This window comes from Scyliorhinus torazame, chromosome 13 (assembly GCF_047496885.1).
Source record: "Scyliorhinus torazame isolate Kashiwa2021f chromosome 13, sScyTor2.1, whole genome shotgun sequence".
Taxonomy (NCBI): domain Eukaryota; kingdom Metazoa; phylum Chordata; class Chondrichthyes; order Carcharhiniformes; family Scyliorhinidae; genus Scyliorhinus; species Scyliorhinus torazame.
The window spans coordinates 81,794,528-81,816,184 of NC_092719.1; the positions used below are offsets into that span (position 1 = coordinate 81,794,528).

At 46.0% G+C, this 21,657-nt stretch overlaps 1 protein-coding gene across 1 annotated transcript in view; it reads left to right on the plus strand.

Moving 5' to 3' along the window:
• plxnc1 (plexin C1) overlaps window positions 1-21,657 on the plus strand; it is a 361,547-nt gene that overhangs the window by 229,974 nt on the left and 109,916 nt on the right. The window contains exons 23-24 of the mRNA XM_072471872.1: window positions 8,864-9,059; window positions 12,858-13,004. Of these exons, the coding sequence (XP_072327973.1) occupies window positions 8,864-9,059; window positions 12,858-13,004 (343 nt within the window). The remainder of the gene's footprint in view (window positions 1-8,863; window positions 9,060-12,857; window positions 13,005-21,657) is intronic.

Here is a 21,657-nt window from a genome sequence, read left to right on the forward strand (position 1 = left end):
TGTTTATGTCACTTTTTAAGAGAATGCTGGTGTTCACTCCCGTTCAAACGTGTTTTTCAGCAAATAATATTTTTTTAAATATAAAGCATGACTTTATAACATGACATAACAACATGAAACAATACACATGATGTACCAGAAATGTTGGGAACACAGGGTGTAGTGAGAGGGAGGAACTGAAGGAGATCAATATTAGTTGGGAATTGGAGCTGGGGAGATTGATGTGATTGAATGCTGATAAATCCCCAGGGCCTGACAATCTACATCCTAGAGTACCTAAGGATGATTCGGTGGTCATCTTCCAAGATTCTATTGACTCTGAAACAGTTCCTACAGATTGGAGGGTAGCTAATGTAACCCCACTATTTAAAAAGGGAGGTAGCAAGGAATTATAGACCAGTCAGTCTGAATTCAATAGTGGGGAAAATGCTAGAATCCATTATAAAAGACTTAATAGCAGAGCATTTGGAAAACAGTGGCAGGATTGGACAGAGTCAGCATGCATTTATGAAGAGGAAATGTTAGGGGCAGCATGGTGGCACAGTGATTAGCACTGCTGCCTCATAGCGCCAGGGACCCAGGTTCGATTCCAACTTCGGGTGACTGTGTGGAATTTGAACATTCTTCCCATATCTGCGTGGGTTTCCCCGGGTGCTCTGGATTCCTCCTACAGTCCAAAGATGTGCAGGTTAGGTGGATTGGCTATGCTAAATTGCCCCTTGATGGGGTTACAAGGATAGGGTGGGGTAATAGGCCTAGGTGGGCTGCTCTTTCAGAGGGCCGGTGCAGGCCCGATGAGCAGAATGGCCTCCTTGTGCACTGTCTGGATTCTATGAAACCTACTGGAATTCTTCAAAGATGTAACTAATAGAGTTGATGAAGGGGCGCCTGTGAATGTGGTTTATTTGGACTTTTAGAAGACAATCGACAAAGTCCACAATAGGGGGAGGGATTCTCTGCCGCATCGGGATCTCCACTGCCAGCATCAGTGAATCCCATGTCAGGAAAGAAATGGGATCGATGCCAGACACCAATCCATTTGCGATGCTCCTGTCCCTTGCTCGTGGCAGACCCCTCCATATCAGAGACCCCCTCATATCAGAGACCTCCCCCATATCAGAGACCCCCCCATAACCGAGCCCCCCATATCAGAGACCCCCCATATCAGAGCCCCCGCATAACAGAGCCCCCGCATAACAGAGCCCCCGCATAACAGAGCCCCCCCATATCAGAGCCCCCCATATCAGAGCCCCCCATATCAGAGCCCCCCCATAACAGAGACCCCCCTATAACAGTGACCCCCCCATAACAGAGAACCCCCATAACAGAGACCCCCCCATAACAGAGACCCCCCCAATAACAGAGACCCCCCCAATAACAGAGACCCCCCCCCATAACAGAGACCCCCCCATAACAGAGACCTCCCGTAACAGAGACCCCCCATAACAGCAAACCACTCCCATAACACAGAACTGCCTCCTCATAACCAAAACCCCCACCCATAACATAGAACCTCCCCTATAACAGAGGACCACCCCCCCCCCCATAACAAAGACCTGCCCCAGATCAGTCACCCCTGCCTAGAAGCTAAAGAGCAGTAACAGTAAAACAGTTTAAAATAAAGCCTTTTTCACTCACCTGTCACGTACACCTGATGCCTCAGACAGATGTCTGGGAAGCAGCAACTTTTACTTCATAGAAAGCCAAAAGCCAATCACAAAGCTTTTAACCCCCTCAGATCTTTGGTTCTGCAAGGCTTCTATTCAATTCATAGAGAAATGGCTATAGCTTTTAGTAGGCTGTAGTTCACAGCGTTCAGACAGCTAGATGTCTGGATTGTTTGTTAATTTCTCTTCATGCTTGAATGTATCTCAACTAGCCTGCTGTGAAGCTAACTGCAATGTTTATAAACATCTAGCTAGTTAAGGGCTTTCTGTTTTGAAAAAGAGGGATGGGGGAGGTGAAGCCCAGTGCAAACCACAAACAATTAATCTCTAGCAGGAGAACAGTTTCCCAAATCCATCCCAAGAGATTAGCATGTAAGATTAAAGCGCGTGCGATTGGGGATAGTGTACTGGTTGGCAGACAGGGAACAAAGACCCGTAGAAATGTTACAGCACAGAAGGTGGCCATTCAACCTATGGTGTCCATGCCAGCCGGAGGACGCCCAGGTGCTCCCTTCCTGCACCCGGTCGATAGCTCTGTAGCTTTCAGCACTTAAGGTGCAGTCCCTGTACTTTTTAAAGGAGTTTGGAGTCTCTGCCCCACCACCAACTCGGGCAGCAAATTCCAGACTCCCGGTACCCTCTGTGTAAAAAAAGTTCTTCCTCGTGTCCCCTCTATACATTCTGCCACTTTTCTTGAATCTATGTCCCCTGGTTCTAGAATTCTCCACAAAGGAAAACAATTTTATCCCATCCACTCTATCAGTTCTCCTCATAATTTTATACACCTCAACCTATCCAATCTCTCCTCATGGCTACTCTTTTCTAGCTCTGGCAACATTCTTGTAAACCTCGTTCTGCACTCTCGCCAGAGCCATTACATCCTTCATGTAATGTGACCAGAACTGCACACAATACTCCAGTTGTGACCTCACCAGTATCCTATACAATTCCAACATTGTATCCTTACTTTTATATTCTATACTTCTGCCAATGAAGCATTCCACATGCTTTCTTTACAACCTTGTCTACTTGAACTGCTGCCTTTAGGGACCTATGTCCTTGTACACCAAGATCTCTCACTTCATTGACCCCTCTTAGTATATTCCCATTTATTGTGTACTTCCTATACATTTTTGAACTCCCTAAATGCATGACTTCACACTTCACTGTGTTAAATTCTATCTGCTATTTTATCACCCCCTCCACCAACCCATCTAGATCATTTTGGAGATTATAGCTATCCTCACACTGTCCACCACTTGGCCAACCTTTATGTTGTCTGCAAATTTCCCAATTGTGTCCCCACATTCACACCCAAATCATTAATATATAGTACAAACAGTAAGGGTCCCAACACCTATGGAACACCACTTGAAACAACTTTTCATTTACAAGGGCAACCATTGACCATTACCTTTGTTTTGTGTTACTAAGCCACCGTTTTATCCAGCTTCCCACAATGCCCTGTATCCCATGGGCTTTTACTTTTTTGACCAATCTGCCATGTTGTCAAACGCCTTGTTAAAATCCATGTACAAAACATCCACTGCACTATCTTCATCAACCCTTACTTGTCACTTCCTCAAATAATTCAATCACATTTGTGAGGCAAGACCTTCCTTTAACAAATCCATGCTGACTGTCCCTCACTAGTCTATGCCTCTCTATGTGACAGTTAATCTTATCTCTCAAGATTGATGATAATAATTTGCCCGCCACCAATCTAAGACTACCTAGCCTATAATTGTTTGGCATTTACTTCTATCCCTTTTTAAACAATGGAATGACGTTTGTATTACTTCAGTCCTCAGGTACCTCTCCTGTATCTAGTGAGGATTGTAAAATCATCCTCGGAGCATCTGCTATCTCCTTGACCTCCTTCAGTAGCCTCGGAAACAATCCATCTGGCCTTGGCGACTTAATTTTTAAAGATTCCAATCCTTCGAGTATTTTCTCTCTTTATGATTATCCCATCCAATATCTCAGTTTTCCTCCTGGACTGCTATATCTGCATCATCAATCTCCTTTGTAAACCCAGAGACTAAATATTAATTTAAAACCCTTCCCACAGCCTCTGCATCTACACACAAGTTCCCTTCTTCATCTATCATAGGTCCCACTTTTTCCAATACTAACCTTTTACTATTAATATAGTGGTAAAACATCTTGGGTTTTCTTTAACTTTACTTGCTAATCTTATTTCATGGCCTCGCTTTGATTTCCTTATTTCCTTTTTTACTTCATCCCTGCACTTCCTATACTTGCCTCGGCTATCTGCAGTGCTTAGTTCTTTGTGCCTCTCGTCCGCTCTCTTTTTCTGTTTCATCTTCCCCTGTATTCTTCTAGACAACCGGGGGGTCTAGATTTGGCAATACCACTCTTATTCTTGGAGGGGTCATGTCTACTTTATACGTTTAGGATCTCGTTTTTAGTGCTTCCCACTGGTTTTCCACTGACTTATCCTCTTGCAATGCTGACCAGTCCACCTCAGCCAAGACTTTTTAAATTTCTGAAAAATTTGCCTTCGGTCAGTTCCAAATCTTTACTCCTGTTTTATCTCTGTCCTTTCCCATGGTAATACTGAATCAAACTGAATTGTGTCATGGGAGTGTCCCTTTAAGAAATGTTTTTGTCTTATCACATGGCTTCAGTGATGTCTCTGTGGGTGGCGATGGGCTGTGGCTCTGGGACTTGGTTTTACTTTCACTTTGAGTTTGAACTGGTTTTGTTCTGCACAGGTTGAAAGGAGGTTTTTTTTTTGTTTCTGCATTTTAAAAGCTGTTTCCAGACTGCTTGATAACTTGAAAAGAAATAACTGTTTTCTGGAAGAAATTCAAACCTGCTGTTCTGGAAAGGAAACAGGAGCATCCATAGCATGTGGCGACTAGGGGCTTTTCACAGTAACTTCATTTAGGGGCTGGTTTAGCACACTGGGCTAAATCGCTGGCTTTTAAAGCAGACCAAGGCAGGCCAGCAGCACGGTTCAATTCCCATACCAGCCTCCCCGAACAGGCGCCGGAATGTGGCGACTAGGGGCTTTTCACAGTAACTTCATTGAAGCCTACTTGTGACAATAAACGATTTTCATTTCATTTTCATTTCAAAAAAAGAAAAAGAAAGAAAGAGCTTCCTTGTTATTCACTCCCCTTCTCAGCAAGCACTCACTCAGCAACCTCTGCCCTGCACGATAACACCTGAGGGAAAATAAAAGAAAAACTACTTACCAGTCACCAGCCAATCCCTTACCTGCAGGCTGTGGTGTCATGGTTCAACTTCTTTCTACATGACAACACTGAAAAAAGACAGGCCTCTATGCGAGTCCCCCTTGCCAATATATCTTCGGACACCTGACATTTACACAGACCCTACGACCATTCAAAGATGTATTAATGATAATACTACATCCAATTAGCCATTTGGCTATAGGTAATGAACCAAAAATAAGTGACAGGATAACAGATGCCATCCTTGACCGATAAGGGAATTTTCATGTATATAAAAAAGAGGCATTTTAGCAGAGAGTTACATTCCTTCTGACCACCCTTCGGGAGTGAGAGTCAGTTCTGTTTTTAAAAGCTTGTCTCGTCGGACAAAACCTCAGGTTTTGTAAGTATGGTTTTGTTTAACTTCTTAGAAATGTATTAAGAAATTGATAGGAGATACTTTAGGATGTTCCATGTTTCAGATATCTCATTCTATTGAGAGAAGTTAGTGTGTTAGCAGATAACATAGGACTGTTAACGATTTATATTTTTAACTCTGCAATTCTGTATGTATCTATTGGAAGTATTTTTTATAATAAAAATACTTTGATTAAAATTATACTGTGTAGACTCACCCTCAAAGTCTAAACTCCTAGACACTCATTTAGGAAGTCTTAAATGACTAAGGACCCATGACAATAGAGGTAACAATTTAGTTATGAGTGACGTATCTGAACTTTTCCCATAAAAAGTAACTGAGATCCTGTTTAACTGTCTGAGACCCGGAAAAGCATTTTCCCTTCATGAGATCTATTCTGAGTCTCAGCAGAGAAACAGATTTTCCTCTTTTGTGGGTTAACCTAGAGCATAGGTTATTAATAAAGTATTATCAGGTCCGGAATAACCTAAATCCTTCACAGGAAAAAATGAATTGGGTACCCTAAATTTAAAAAAAAAAATGTAGTGTGACTGCCCCTTTTTTGTTTCTAAGCTCAACCCATAAAGCCTCGTTTGTTGACCTGTTTAGTATATCATCCCTCCTCACAACTGGAATTGATTCTTTAACCATTAGTGCTACTCCCCCTCCTTTTTATCTTCCACTCTATCGAGCCTGGAGACTCTATAACCAGGGATATTGAGCTGCCAATTTTGCCCATCCTTTAGCCAGGTTTACGTGATAGCAATGGCATCCTTCTGCCGTGTGTGTACCTGTGCCCTTAACTTATCTACCTTGTTTGTAATACTCCTTGCATTGAAGTATAAACAGTTTAACGCCACCATTCCGCTTGCTGGACACTTTGTAAACTTTGCTTCTCCTGTACTTCCAAGTCTATCACTACATCTTCTACATCACTATCTAATCATAGAATCCCTACATTGCAGAAGGAGGCCATTCGGCTCATCTAGTCTGCACAGACCCTTCGAAAGGCCACCCTACTTACGCCCAATTCCCCATCTTATTCCTGCAACCCCATTCTAAGTGACAATTTAGCATGACCAATCCACCTAATCTGCACATTTCTGGACTGTGGGAGGAAATCGAAGCACCCGGAGGAAACCCACGCAGACACAGGGAGAATGTGCAAACTCCACACCGTTACCCAAGGTTGGAATCGAACCAGGGTCCCTGGCGCTGTGAGGCCATTTCCTGATATGAATTTGACCTATCTGATCCTACTCCGGGGATCCCATCTCCCTGTCGCACTTACTCCTAAAGCGTTGCAATAAACAGGTCTTTTTCAGTTTAGCAGGCATTGACTAGTAGGATATCGCAGGTATCAATGCTAGGACCCCAGCTATTCACAATATATATTAATGATTTAGATAAGGGAACTAAATGTAATATCTCCAAATTTGCAGATGACACAAAGCTGGGTGAAGGGTGAGCTGTGAGGAGGATGCAGAGATACTTCAGCGTTATTTGGACATGTTTAGTGAGTGGGCAAATGCATGGCAGATGCTGTATAATGTGAATAAGCGTGAGGTTATTCACTTTGGTAGCAACAACAGGAAGGCATATTATTATCTGAATAGCTATAGATTGAGAGGGGAATGTGCAGCGAGACCAGGGTGTCCTCGTATGTCAGTCGCTGAAAGTAAGCGTGCAGGTGCAGCAGACGATAAAGAAGGCAAATGGTATGTTGGTCCTCATTGCGAGAGGATTTGCATACAGGAGTGGGGGTATCACAGTGTAAGCATTGAACCGTTTAAGTCTGAGATGAGAAGTTTCTTCACCCAGGGAGCGGTGAGCCTGTGAGATTTGCTACCACAGAAAGCTGTTGAGGCCAAAACATTGTATGTTTTCAAGAAGCAGTTAGATACAGCTCTTGGGGCTAATGGGATCAAAGGATATGGGGGGAAAGCAGGAACAGGTGATTGAGTTGAATGATTATAATGAATGGAGGACCAGGCCTGAAGGGCCAAATGGGATATCCCTGTTCCTATTTTCGTTGTTTCTATAACAACAGCTTGCATTGATAGAAGATGAAATAGAATTGGTGAGTATCAAAACCCTAGAAATAAGTCATTGCGCCCCTCCTGTCTATTATACCATTCTGTGATTTAACTTAATCATGTACCTTGGCTCCATTTACGCACCCTAGCTCCATTTCCCATGATATCCATCAATCTCTTTATTTATATATTTATTTTTTATAAATTTAAAGTTCCCCATTCTTTTATTTTCCCAATTAAGGGGCAATTTAGTGTGGCCAATCCACCTACCCTGAGCATCTTTAGGGTTGTGCTGGTGAGACCCACGCAGACACTGGGAGAATACGCAAACTCTACATGGACAGTGATCTCGGGCCAGGATTAAACCCACGTCCTCGGCGCTGAGGCAGCAGTGCTAACCACTGCACCACTGTGCCGCCCTGATATCTATCAATCTCAAGCTTGGAAGCTCCAATTAACATCCACAGACCTTTGGGTGAGAGAGTTACAGATTTACACCACCCTTTGTGTGAAGCAATGCTTGCAAGTAATTGCATTGGAAGCAGTTCAGAGAAGAATCACTAGTCTGGTCCCTGGGGGATGAAGGATCTGCCTTATGGAAAAGCTTGAACAAGTTGGGCCTATGCATATTGGAGTTTAGAAGAATGAAAGGTGATCTTAGTCAAACACAATATCCTGAGGGGAGTTGGCATGTTAAATGCTGAGAGGATGTTTCCCTTTTTGGCAGAACCTGGAACTAGGGGCTACAGCTTCAAAATAAGGGGGCTCCCATTTAAGACAGATATGAGTAATTTCTTCTCTTAGAGGATTATTATTGTTTGGAATTCTCCTGTAGCAAACAGTGGAGGCTGGGTCATTGAATATATTCAGGGCTGATTAACGAGGGCATCAAGGGTATTGGGGTACAGGCAGGAGAGTGAAGTTAAGGTCACGTCAGACCAGCTATGATCTTATTGACTGGCAGATCGGGCTCAAGGAGCAGAAAGACCTACTCCAGTTCCTGTTTCTGTTCTTATACTTCCTGATTTCACTCTTGAATGGCCGAGCCCTAATTTAAAGATTATGCCCACGTGTTCTGGATTTCTCATTGGAGGTAACAGCGGCTGGAATTATCCCGCCGTTGGGAATCCCTGTTCCCCAAGGCAGCGCACCTCGCCTGCAGATTTCCCGGTGGTGTGGGGTGGCTTCAGTGGGAAATCACATTGACAAGCGGCGGGAGGAGGGAATTCCATCGCCAGCGAAGGGCGCGTCGCCGAGACTCATGCGGCTGGGAGACCGGAGAATCCAGCCTAGCTTCTCTATTAAATCAAATTATCATTTGAAACATCTCAATTGGATCACTCTAAATCTTCTAAACTCAGGGGAATACAATTCAGCTTTGATTTAGCCCTTTATGCCCTAGTATCATAACTTACTGGCACAAAACTCCATCCATGTTGGAGTTCAAGAGAGTAAACATTGAGCTGGACTCTTTGACTTTAGAACACTATCTGAATCCCTGATGCCTTTCTAAAAATGCCAACTATTTGTCATTAACAGGTGTAAGTTTGCTTCGTTCCTCACCATTGCATTTCACAGTAAGTTGGTTTATCTGACAAGCGTGCTTGATCACCTCCTCAAAGATTTGATGGATGGATCAATTGCCCAGCCAAAGCTGCTATTACGTCGTACAGAGACGGTGGTTGAGAAACTGTTAACCAATTGGGTGTCCCTGTGCATGTACGACTTTCTGAGGGTAAGGACTATTCATATTGTGCTTTAAAGTCATGGTGAATAATGGTAGTAATTCTGACTGTTGTAAAATTTCTTCTTGCAGTTCAGTTTTCAAATCATCCTGCTTTATTCTTTAATTCTTGGACTGTGGGGATCAGTTGCATTTATTTCCCATCCCTAGTTGCCCTGACAAGGGGGTGGTGAGCCAATCTTTTGGACTTCTGGGTAACCGTTTGACACAAGCAGCTTGCTATGGCACTTCTTGAGTTAGCCATGTTGGTGTGGGACTGAAGTCACATGTAGTCCAGCCTGTATAGGTTTTGTGAGGGCCACGAAGAATCCAGCACGAGTTTTAAGGATACAAAGTAATAACATTTATTTACAATAACATATATATATAACAGCAGCAGCAACTTCCCTTGCTGCACACTGCTTCCTGCTGGTTTCTGAACTGGCCAGCTTTATTTATACTAGGAGTTTACTAATGGTTTCTCCGCCCCCCACCTCATTGGGGAAGCTCATACTCCCTCAGGGTTGTGGGATTGTCATTAGTCCCCAGCCAATGGTAAGCAGGCAGGTTATAACACCCCTCCCGCCTAAAGTCCAAGGAATCCACCGAAGACCCTGGCGAAGGAGGGCGTCGGACTCATTTGGTCGCAGGCCGGACACCATTTGCACGCGGTGCTGGATCAGGCGGCGTGTAACGAGACGGAGACCGGCGCTTCCGTGATGAACGGCGCAACGGTTGTACATCCACGGCCCGTGGACCCGAGGATTCCCCCTCTGATGCGTCCTGTGTCTCCATCTTGGAGTCAGAGTCTGCTGCCTCCGTCATGTCAGCGACTCTATCTCCATTCGGTTCTGTAACAACCTGCGCAGGCTTTGAGTGAGGCACCAGTGGAAGATTGTGAGGACTACCTTCCCTTGTCTCTGGTCTCTGCGGCTGTAGAAATGAGCTCCTGGGGCGGGGAATCTTTTGAGGGGATAGTCTTCTGGACCGAACATGGTCTACATGTTTGCGCTGGAGACGACCCTGGGCTTGCACCAGTTAAGATATAGAGCCCGTTTGGCGAAAGATTACACCAGGAACCCATTGGGCACCACCAGCAAAATTCCGAACGAACACTGGGTCACCGGGCGCAAACTGCCTAATCAGCCGATGCCGAGAAAATCCCTGTCCCTGCCGTTCTTGTGTGCGGCGTACTTTTGCGCCAATGTCCGGGAAAACCATACTAAGGCGGGTGAGAAATCTCCGGCCCATTAGGAGTTCTGCGGGAGCTACCCCAGTCACCACATGGGGGGTGGTCCTATACGTAAACAAAAAGCGAGCCAGTCTCATGTCCATTGATCCGGAAGACTGCTTCTTTAGGCCTCTTTTGAATGTCCGCTCTGCCAACCCATTTGAAGCCGGGTGGTAAGGGGCAGTGCGGATATGGCGTATGCCGTTCACCTTCGTGAACCTCGCAAACTCCTCACTCGTGAATGGAGTGCCGTTATCCGTGACCAGCACCTCGGGGAGGCCATGCGTACTAAACGACAAACGCATCTTTTCAATTGTTGCGCAGCACGTTGTCCCCTGCATCTTATGCACCTCTAACCATTTAGACTGGGCGTCAATTAATAGAAGGAACATGGATCCTTGAAAAGGGCCTGCGAAATCTGCATGCAAGCGTGCCCAAGGCCGCCCTGGCCATTCCCAGTGATGTGGGGGCGCGGCCGGCGGAAGCTTCTGATGCTCCTGGCAAATGGAGCAGTTTTGGGCCACCTTCTCAATGTCGGTGTCGAGGCCTGGCCACCAGACATAACTCCGTGCCAACATTGTGCAAGTCTGTTAGTATCAGCTCCTGGCCTTTTTCCGGGACAATCACACACGTCCCCCACAAGAGGATGCAGTCTTGCACGCTGAATTCTGACAGCTTGGAGGAAAATGCCCGCAACTCGCCTGGGAGCTGTCTATGCTGCCCACCATACAGGACTATGTGCCGAACCTTTGACAGGACTGGCTCCGCCTGGGTCCACTCACGGATCTGTGATGCCGTGACAGGCAAGGTGTCCATAAAATTTATGGTTGCAACCACCTCACTGGTCGTGGGGGTCGACATGGGGCCGGTCGATAAAGGCAATCGGCTCAGTGTGTTGGCATTTGCTATCTGCGTACCTCATCCATTGGTTCAGCTTTATTTATACTCGGAGTTTACTAATGGTTTCTCCGCCCCCCTCATTGGGGAAGCTCATACTCCCACAGGATTGTGGGATTGTCATTAGTCCCCAGCCAATGGTAAGTAGGCAGGTTATAACAATAGGAAAGCCGGTTTCTTTCCCTGAAGGACATTGGTGAACCAGTTGAGTTTTTCCAACAATCTGACAGCCATGATCTTGCCGAATGGCAGAGCAAGCTCGAGGGGACGAGTGTCCTATTTCTGCTTCTAATTCATATGTTCATGGTCACTTTTACTGAGCCCAGCTTTTTAATTTTCAGATTTAAAAGAAACACTGAATTCAAATTCTTACACTTCCATGGTGGGATTATGAATTCATCTTTCCTGACATATTGGTTCTGAAACCTACCCATTACACAGTTGATAAATTTGCTAAAAGCTGTTGTCTGATGGGAAGAAGTTTTGTGACCCTAATGAGTTTGCAGTGACTATTTCAGTCGACATGGTGCTGAGCCAAACATTCCAGGAAGATCGGGTGTTGTGTTTTACCGATTAAAAACGTCTCGGATCCCAGTCTTTGCTGAGTTAGTCATTCATGGTTGAGGTCACAGTAAGAATGTTATATTTGGCCTCATGACTTCTGCAATAAAGGGAAGCTTTTTTTCAAAACCGTCAGCCTGAGGTTTTGGACCTGATTGCTGAAATTCCACTTAAAACAATTGAGTTCACTGCTAACAGAGAGTTTCCATCTGCAGGCTAAACTTCCGACAGACTGAGAACTGTATCTGAAGCTTACTCAGAACAGAGTGTGCTGACTGGTGGAGTTATCCTTTAACTATATTATTGCTCCAGAAACCATTGAGCTGCCCACCACTCACTCACATCTACCAATAAACTGTCAGACTTTTGGAGGAAATTGATAGTCTTCCCAATGTAGGAGTGCAATATAATGTCAGAGGTGCCATCTTTCAGCTGAAATATTAAACAGAGAATCGGTCTACCGAGTCAACTGCACATAGTAGATCCCTTAGCACTATTGAAAGAGGAACAGAGGGGTTATTCTGGTTACCCTGAGCAATGTTAATTCTTCAATTAGCTTCACGAAAACTAATAATATGGGCTCTATCAAATTGCTGTATATGGGAGCTTTCTGTGTGTAAATTGACGATTGTGTTTCCCGTATCAGTGCAGTGACCAAACTTCCAAAAGGCACTCGCCTGTAACGCCCTCTGGAACAGGGCTTGGCAGATTGGGTGCAGGGATGATGTTTCCTCTGGCTGGTGGGAAGGGGGTTCTAGAACAATGGGTCACAGTCTGACGATAGGGGTAGGCTATTAAGGACTGAGATGGGGAGAAATTTCCTCACGTGGTACACCTATGGAACTCTACCACCGAAAGCTGCGGAGGCCAAGTCACTAAATATATTTAAGAAGGAAATAAATAGAGTGCTAGACTCAAAAGGCCAACGGGCATGGGGAGAGAGTTGTAATATGGCATTGAGTAAATGGTGGGGCAAGCTCGAAGGGCAGAATGACGTATTCATGTTCCAATTTTCTGTGTTTCTATGTCCTGAGGTCTCGAAAGGTAGATATGCAAGTCTTTCTTTTAATAACTTGGTTTCATTAAATGGCTCATGAGAGTTGTTGTCTTTCTAAATGTAGGAATCTGTTGGAGAGCCATTGTTTAAGCTAGTGTCGGCAATAAAGCAACAGTTCAACCTGGGTCCAGTGGATGCAATCAGTGGTAAGGCATTGCACACACTAAACGAAGACTGGCTGTTGTGGGAGGTTACAGACTTTCAAATTCTGGTATGTACAATTTTAGTCATGGCAGAAAACTCATCTGCACATGTTAATTATAGAGTCATAGAATCCTACAGCACAGAAAAGGCCCTTCAGTTCATCACATCTGCGCCGGTCAAAAACAACCACCTAACTATTCTAATCCCATTTTCCTGCACTTGGCCCATTGCCTTGTATATCCTGGGATCGAAAGTGCACATCTAAATGCTTCTTAAAAGTTATGAGGGTCTCTGACTCCACCACCCTTTCAGGCAACAAGTTCCAAATTCCAACCACCCTCTGGATAAAAAGGTTTTCCTTCACATCCTCTCTAAACCTCCTGCCCCTTACCTTACTTAAATCTAAGCCCCCCCCCCCCCCCCCCCCCCGGTCATTGATCCCTCCACCAAGGAGGAAAATTCCTGTCTTCTCTATCTATACCCCTCACAATTTCATACATCTCAATCATGTCCCCCCTTAGTCTCCTCTGCTCCAAGGAAAACGATCCAAATCCATTCAAACTCTCTTCATAACTAAAACACCCCAGCACAGGCAACATCCTGGTAAATCTCCGCTGCACCCATTCCAGTGCTATCACATCCCTCCTATCATGTGGACAATACGCTAGCTGTGGCCTAACCAACGTTTTATACAGTTCCAGAATAAACTTCTTGCTCTTAAACTCTACACCTCGGCTAATAAAGGCAAGTATACCATATGCCTTCTTAACCATTGTATCCAGCTACTCTGCTACCTTAAGGGACCAGTGTACATGCATATCAAGGTCCCTATGATCCTCGGTGCTTCCCAGGGACCTGCCATTTAGCGTGTATTCCCTTGTCTTGTTTGTCCTGCCCAAGTGCATCATCTCACACTTATTCAGATTGAATTCCATTTGCCACTGATCAGCCCACTGACCAGCCCGTCTATTTCCTCATGTAATCTAAGGCTATCCTCCTCACTATTTACCACCCCACCAATTTTTGTGTAATTCGCGACCTTACTGATCAACCATCCTATATTCATATCTAAATAATTTATGTAAACCACGAACAGCAAAGGCCCCAACACTGAGCCCCGTGGGACCACACTGGACACAGGCTTCCAGTCAGAAAAACACCCCTTGACCATCACCCTTGCTTCCTGCTACTCAGCCAATTTTGGATCCAGCTTGCCAAATTTCCTTGGATCCCATGGGCTCTTAACCTTCGCTATCAGTCTCCCATGTGGAAACTTCTCAAAAACCTTGAAGTCCAAGTAGACTTTGGCAAATGCATTTCCCTTATCTACACACCTGGTGAACATTTCAATCAAGTTGGTCAGACGTGACGTCCTCTTGACAAAATCATGCTTGATTAATCCCTGCCTCTCCAAATGCAGATTAATTCTGTCTCTCAGAATTGCTTCCAATAGTTTCCCCATCATTGAGGTCAGACTGACTGGCCTGTAGTTTCCTGGTTTATCCCTAAGTCCCTTCTTGAATAATGGTACCACATTGGCTATCCTCCAGTCCTCTGGCATCTCTCGTGTGGCCAGAGAGGAATTGAAAATTGCCAGTTTCCCTGCTATTTTCTCTCTTGCCTCACTCAACAGCTTGGGATACATTTCATCTGGCCCTGGAGCTTAGTCTACTTTTAAGCCTGCCAGACCACTCAGAACTCCTCTCTGTCTATGTTAATATCTTTAATTTTATTATAGTCCTTATCCCTGATTTTTATACACACAATGTCCCTCTCACGAGTGAACACTGACACAAAGTATTCATTTAGAACCCTACCTACATCCTCCACCTCCACTCACAAATTACCACTGTGGTCCTGAATGGGCCCTACTCTTTCCTAACTCATCGTCATTAATTGCAAAAAGATGGAACTCCTCACTGGTACTAAACTCTGAGGATTTACTTTGCTTGTTTATATGTAACGTTACTATGTAATGGTGTTTAATTTTAAACCAATGTCATAACTCTTAAAATATTTGTCTGCATCTTTATTTGGTGAATTCATCATTAAAACAGAGTTAAAGAGAATTATTTCAGTAAATTTTATCGACTGTTTCGCTGTGATTCAGGGCGCGAATCTCCAGCCACGTTGGGCTCTTGCTTGAGCGCAACATGGCCGGAAAGTGTCGGGAAAGCACTCCAGCGAGCCTCCCGACTGCCTCCTGGCCTCCGGGATTCGCTCCCGGGGCTCCCGGACCACCGGCTACCCCAGGGTGGTCAGGGTAAGTGCAGTGTGGCTCCCTGGCCCTCCCGCTGGAATGCGGGCATCTTGGTACTGCCAGCTGGCTGCCACCCTGGCACTACCAAGCATGGAGGAGCACGGCCTGGGTGCCAGGGTGGCAGTGCAATGGTGCTTGAATGGCAGAGGTCCACTGCCAAGACGAAGGGGGAGGGGGCCTTGCCCATAAAATGGGGGTGGAGGGGGGGTTTGAAGGGTGCAAGAGTGCAGGGCAGGTAAGTAGGGGCCTCTGGGAAGTTGGGGGGGTGATGGGTGGGGGTCTTGGAAGGATGGGGGCACTGTAAGGAGACTTGGGGGGACCCCCAGAGACATCATAGTGGGTTGCCCTCACTTGGGGGGTGTGGGGTAGTGTTCATGTGTGTGGGGGGTGATATTGCCCATAGGTGGGGGATGTGGGGGACCCACAAACTCACTTAGAGATCGGGGCACCCTTTCAGTGCTAAAATAAATTCGAAGTGTGGCCTAAACCGGTGCGAAACGTGGACCAGGGCCCAAAAAAGTGACTAAGTATCATTGATTAGTGGTGGGGAACGGGCCGGCAGGAAACTGCCTGAAAAACCCGCCACAAATGAACTTAGAAACTTTTGGGGAGAATCGGGTCCACAGTCTCCTGTTGACAAGGTTTAAATATATTGAAATATTGCAACAAGTTAGATATTCTTCATGAGCTAATGGAGCCTTATATAAGTTTCCTTTTTTGATCTTGCTAAGATCGTGTGGAAGTTGAGACATTAATGTTTAAAATGCAAAAGGGTGAAATTAGAACATTGACTTTAAACCCAAAATTTTAAGAAACATAGGAGCAGGAATAGATCATCCAGCCCATTGAGCATGTTCCGCCATTAAATTCGATCATGGCTGATCATTTATCTCAATGCCACTTTCCCATATGCCTATATACTTTTATGTCATTAGTATCCAGAAATCTACTGATTTCTGTCTTGAACATGCTCAATGATTGAGCTTCCACAGCCCTCCGGAGTAGAGATATCCAAAGATTACCACCCTCTGAGTGACAAAATTCCTCCTCCTCAGTCCTAAATGGTCTGCCTCTTATTTTACGACTGTGTCCCCTGTGTCCTTCTGGACTCACCAACCAGGGGCATATCCTTCATACATCTATCCTGTCACGCCCTGTAAGAAATGTCATAAGATTCAATTAGATTACCTGTCATTCTTCAAAACCCTAAAAAATACAAGCCCAGTTTCCTCAATCTCCTCTCATAAGACGAGTTCGCCATCCTAGGGATTAGTCTGGTAAACCCCATTGTACTCCCTCAATAACAAATGTATCCTTCATTAGATAAGGAGACTAAAACTGTACATAATACTCCCTGTTTTCTGTCTGTCAACTAATTCTCAATACATACTCGTATATTACCTCCATCCTATGTGCCCCAATTTTGCTTACTCACCTCCTGTGTGGGACTTTATCAAAAATATAAGTAATTAAGCATTTTATCTATTCATAAAATGTTGAGGCGAACAAGTAAACTATTGAACAGGCTTCAAGTGAGCAATCATCTAAATAATATATTCAAATCCATGTAACTGTATTAAATTCCTATCAGCTTGTTTTATTATAAACTCTAATGTCCACAGTTATAATGAACTGCCTAAGTAAACTGGGCAACCTTCAGGCAATGTTCTGCCATCTCTTATGGTTTCTGATATTTAGTCCTGTTAATCTGCTTTTTATGTTGTTTGAGGCAAAAATATTAGCCAGAACAGTGGGGAAGAATTCTGGTGCTGCTAACAGCATCATTGGCATTCTTCCATCTATGCAAGGTGATGCATGTACTGCCAATCAAATCCATTGGGGATGAGGGACGTTCATCATAGTGCGCTTTTGCTCACGGCTGAAGCAACCAATTGGAGTAAGGCAGGTTCTACCACAAGTGCTACATGTTACGTGGCTATCAGAATATCGTTGTGGTTGTTTTTGGTGTTGGTGTCTGTTACCAAGCTGCTGCCACCACTGATCACTATGGTGGTGCACGCCAATTTGTCTTCAGCTAGTGTCTCCCAGAGGCAAAAATTTACATTCTGGGCATTCGTTTCATGCCTTGGCGTCGCCGACCGGAGCATCCCGCCCCATGTCTTTCAAATTATAAATTAAATTGAGACTATCGGTTCGATTCTCTGATTTTGAGGCTATGTCCGGAGGAAGTGTCTAGTTTTATGATGAAAATGTCGGTGCCATCCACGCACCAATGATCCGCCCGGTGGGCAGCTAGCTGGTGTGCCACGTAAACCCCCTGGCGTTCCTGACAGAAATGGTCGGAGAATTGTCCGGTCCGTGGCCGCGCATGCGCACACCGACGACCTGCAGTGGTCGCACCATACAACATGGTGCCGGCTGGGCGCGGGCCCAGCCTGCCAGATAGTGCCCCCCTGTAACCCCCTCACCATCCCCAGATCAACCCCCACCAAAGCCCCACCGGCCAGCGGAACGGCTCCCGCTCCCCGACTGTGGCGGCACTGGACACAGTGTGCAGTCGCCATGTGAGGTTGACAAAAACTCAGAGCACACATGTCCCACGCCTTTGGGAATGTGGTGATATGCATCACTGTAAGTACACAAGGGGTTAATGTAAATACACGTAGACTAGCTAGACACTAGAGGGAGCACCAGAGACATGACACACAGACATTCAACCAATAGGTCAGTAAGATAGGACACGACCAATGGGTATTCAAGACACACACAGAGGTGACACTACCACAGGAGGGCATTACACCAACCCATATAAAAGGACACAGCACACATGCTCAGTCTCTTTCCAGTGGAGACACTCAGTGAGTACAGACACAGGGTTGATTGAACATCACACCCACCACGTGGATTGTAGTAAACTGGTTTGTCAGTCTGAGTAGCTATAGAAGGATTAACAGTTGAGTCGAATCCAATTAGGAGAATTGTTAATAGTTTAATAAACATGTTAAAGCTATCTCCAAGTCTGAACCTTCCTTTGTCAGAGTGCACATCAAAGAAGCTGGTTATGCTATGTCAAGAGCATAACAAAACAGGGAAGTCGGCCCATCCGGGGTGGAGCACCGGGGGAGGGCCTTCAGGTGACGTCCTGAGGCCGTCCCAATGGCGTGCGGCTACTCACCGATGACGCCGTTTTGATGGGGGCAGAGCATCTGAAAACAGGCGCCGCCCCCGATTTCGGCACCAAAAGGTCTGCCCCATCGCCGAATAGGATTTCAGAGTCGGCAAATGGAGAAACCCGCCCCATGTCTGTTCTCTCCGGCAGACATAAAAATTTACTTTAAACCTGTGAATCTCCCAGTCCACAGGTGTCCTGACCAACATTTCTCCCTCAACTCAAACCTAAAAAAAAAAATTCTGGTAATTATTTCATTGCTGTTAGTGGCAGCTTTCAAGAGGAAAACTGACTGCCACGGTTGCTTCATTACAGAGTAGCCGCAGTGCAAATAAAGTATTTCATTGGCTTTGGGACATCCTGAGGTTGTGACAGGAAGCGTTGCAAGTTATTTCTTTTTGAGGCCTGACTTCAGAAGATCAGTAATCATTGTTCTGCTTTTTTTCTGTTGGTTTAATTATGTAAAGTCATGTTCCTGACAAAAAGATGAAGTTACCTCACACCAGTTCCTTTTTTTTTACCCACTTTTCCCCTGCCTTGTGTTACTGTGTGAGGAATTTGGTTCCATTTATATACTGCAGGAAATTATTTTTCTTTTACTCATGTGGACAAACTGCTCCTGATCTTAATGTGTGCATCTTGGCACAAGGGACACCTTTTCTTTTAAATATTTTTAATAGCGTTTTAACATTTCGTAACCTATTTTATACAATGAGATAAAATAGAAACCTGTATCTATGAGAATTTACAACTACTGTTGTTCAGAAAATAATTTGTCAACGAACAAACAGAGAAAAAAACAAATGAAAAAAGGATGTTATTGAGCGCTTGCTGGGCCAGACGGTAGCCCGAGGTGTGTCCACTCATCTGTGTGGGGCCCAATAGTTGGCTGTGCTCCCCAGGGAGGGTCCCTGTTTGGGGAATCCCCGTTGATCGGCCGTTGCTGCTGTGCGGCCTGCCCCCCTCTTCGGTGGCCTCCTGGCATTTAGCCGTGTTGGTGGGGGGTGGTATCCACCCAGTGCGCTCTTTCTCTTGCTGCCTTTTGTCCCTTGGGGTCCTCTCCTTCTCTACCTGTCTCGTGTTTTCCTTTGATGCTTATGTCGTCGTCCACCCCCCCTCCCCGACCATCCTTTCTCTTTATTGTTTCCTGTCTTGTCCTGGGCCCCTCCCCTCGTGTTGGTTGCGAGTAGGTTGGTGAACAGCCTCCACCTTTTGTGAAAGCCTTCCTCTGATCCCTGGATGGCGTACTGTATTTTCTCTAGCCTGAGAATTCCGCCAGGTCGGACAGCCTGTTGCCAATTGAGTAGAAGCCTCTAGCGGGCGATCAGGGAGGCAAAGGCTAGGGCATCGGCCCTCCTCCCCATGAAAAGCTCTGGCTGTTCTGATACCTCAAAGACCGGCACTAGTGGGCACAGCTCCGCTCTCACTCCCACAACCCTGGACATGGCCTCAAAGAAGGAATCCAGCACCCAAAAGTCTGGGGCAAGACCAGAACATGTGGATGTGGTTTGCCAGGCCTCCATGGCACCTCCAGGAAGAACCTGCTCATTCTAGTTCTGGTTAGATGTGCCCAATGCACCACCTTTATCTGTGTTAGGCTCAGCCCTGCGCACGTGGAGGTGAAGTTTGCCCTATGCAGTGCTTCTATCCAGTTTCCTCCCCCTATTTCCCTGCCTAGCTCTTCCTCTCATTTCTTTCTTGTCTCGACCATGGGAGAGCATACTGCCTCTAATAGTGGTCCATACATGTCCACACAACTTCCATCCCCTAGTTCGCCCGCATTCAGTAGTCTGCCTAGTAATGCATGTCCTGGTATCTGGGGGAATGTTATTGTTTCCTTGCAGAGGAAGTTTTTGATCTGTATATACCTTAGTTTGTTCCCTATCGGGAGTTGGAACTTGTCTGTTAGTTCCCCCAGTTTCGCTGCTCTGCCGTCCGTGTACATGTCCTACCCGTCAGTATCCCCTTTTCCTATCTCTACCTTTTGAAGGAGGCGCCTATTGTTACAAGGGTAAACCTGTGGTTTTTACAGATGGAAGCCATGGTGGACCTCTCCATCAGTCCGAAGTCCCTGTGCAGGAACTCTCCTCCATTCTGACCCACTCTGCTCCCCGTTCCTTGACCCATCCCTGTACTATTTCTGCAGTAGCCACCGAGTGGTAGAACTGGAGATTTGGGAGGACCAAGCCTCCCTCATTCCTCTTTCTCTGTAGGACCTTCTTCATTATCCGCGGGCACTTCCCCACACACACAAATGCCATGACTGCGGTGAAACATGCCTTGGAATGAAAATCGGCAGGGATCTGAACAGGAAGAGGAACCTGGGCAGCTTGTTCATCTTGATCGTCTGCACTCTCCCCGCCAGGGAGAGTGGGAGTGAGTCCCACCTCTGCAGATCCCTTTTAACTTCCTCCGCCAGACTCAGCAGTTTCCACTTGCGGATCCATGTCCAGTTGTGGGCAATCAAGAGCCTCGCTTTTGTACAAGGCCGCCTTAGATGCATTGAATTTGAACTGGTGTTTGGTCTGGACATCCCCAATGATCTGGTACAGATGGATCGAGTGTTCCTCCCATTTTCAGGACAGTATGTGTCTTGCCCAGTTTAGGATCCGCTCTCTATCCTGGAACCAATGCAGCTTGGCAATGATGTCCCGTGGCTGCTCTCCCATTTTGGGCCTCAGCCGGAGTGGCCTATGTACCATGTGTACCTCAGGGGATTTGGGATGTTCCTCCCCCCCACACACCGACCAGCTTGCCTACCATCTGGAGGACGTGCTCCATGGGGTTCCTGTCCTCGATACCCTCCAGCAGGCCCATCCTGCTGTCTTTGGCAGCGCGACCAGTCATCCCGATCCTCCACCTTCCCCTTAAGCATTCCTTGGGTCAGTACCATCCTTGCCTCCTCCATCTCCAATGAGGTAATCCAGTAGCCTTGTTCGATTGCTGCTTTTTTGAGCTTCTTTATCATCGCTTCCTGTGCCTCCAAACGCTGCTCCGTCTTTTCCAGCGCCTCCTAGAAGGGGACCAGAGCATCCACGCCGGCCGCCTTCACAATCGCCATCATCTCTAACTTAATTGCGTATCTGTGTTTGAAGAGCTCCTGTGTTAGGAGCTTATTGGCAGATAGTCCAGCGTGTGTCGGTGACCCGTCCCCATCGGCTGCGATCGGCTCTATTTCGCTCTGCAAGTTCGCTGTTTCGATTGTTTTCTCCAGACTTTTGCTAGTTCTGCCGTCCCTTCAGTTCTTTGCGATATTTGCGGTCATCTGTTTGTGTCTGCGATGATCTTGAAGGAGGGTGGGTGGGGGGGGGGGGGGGGGGGGGGGGTTTG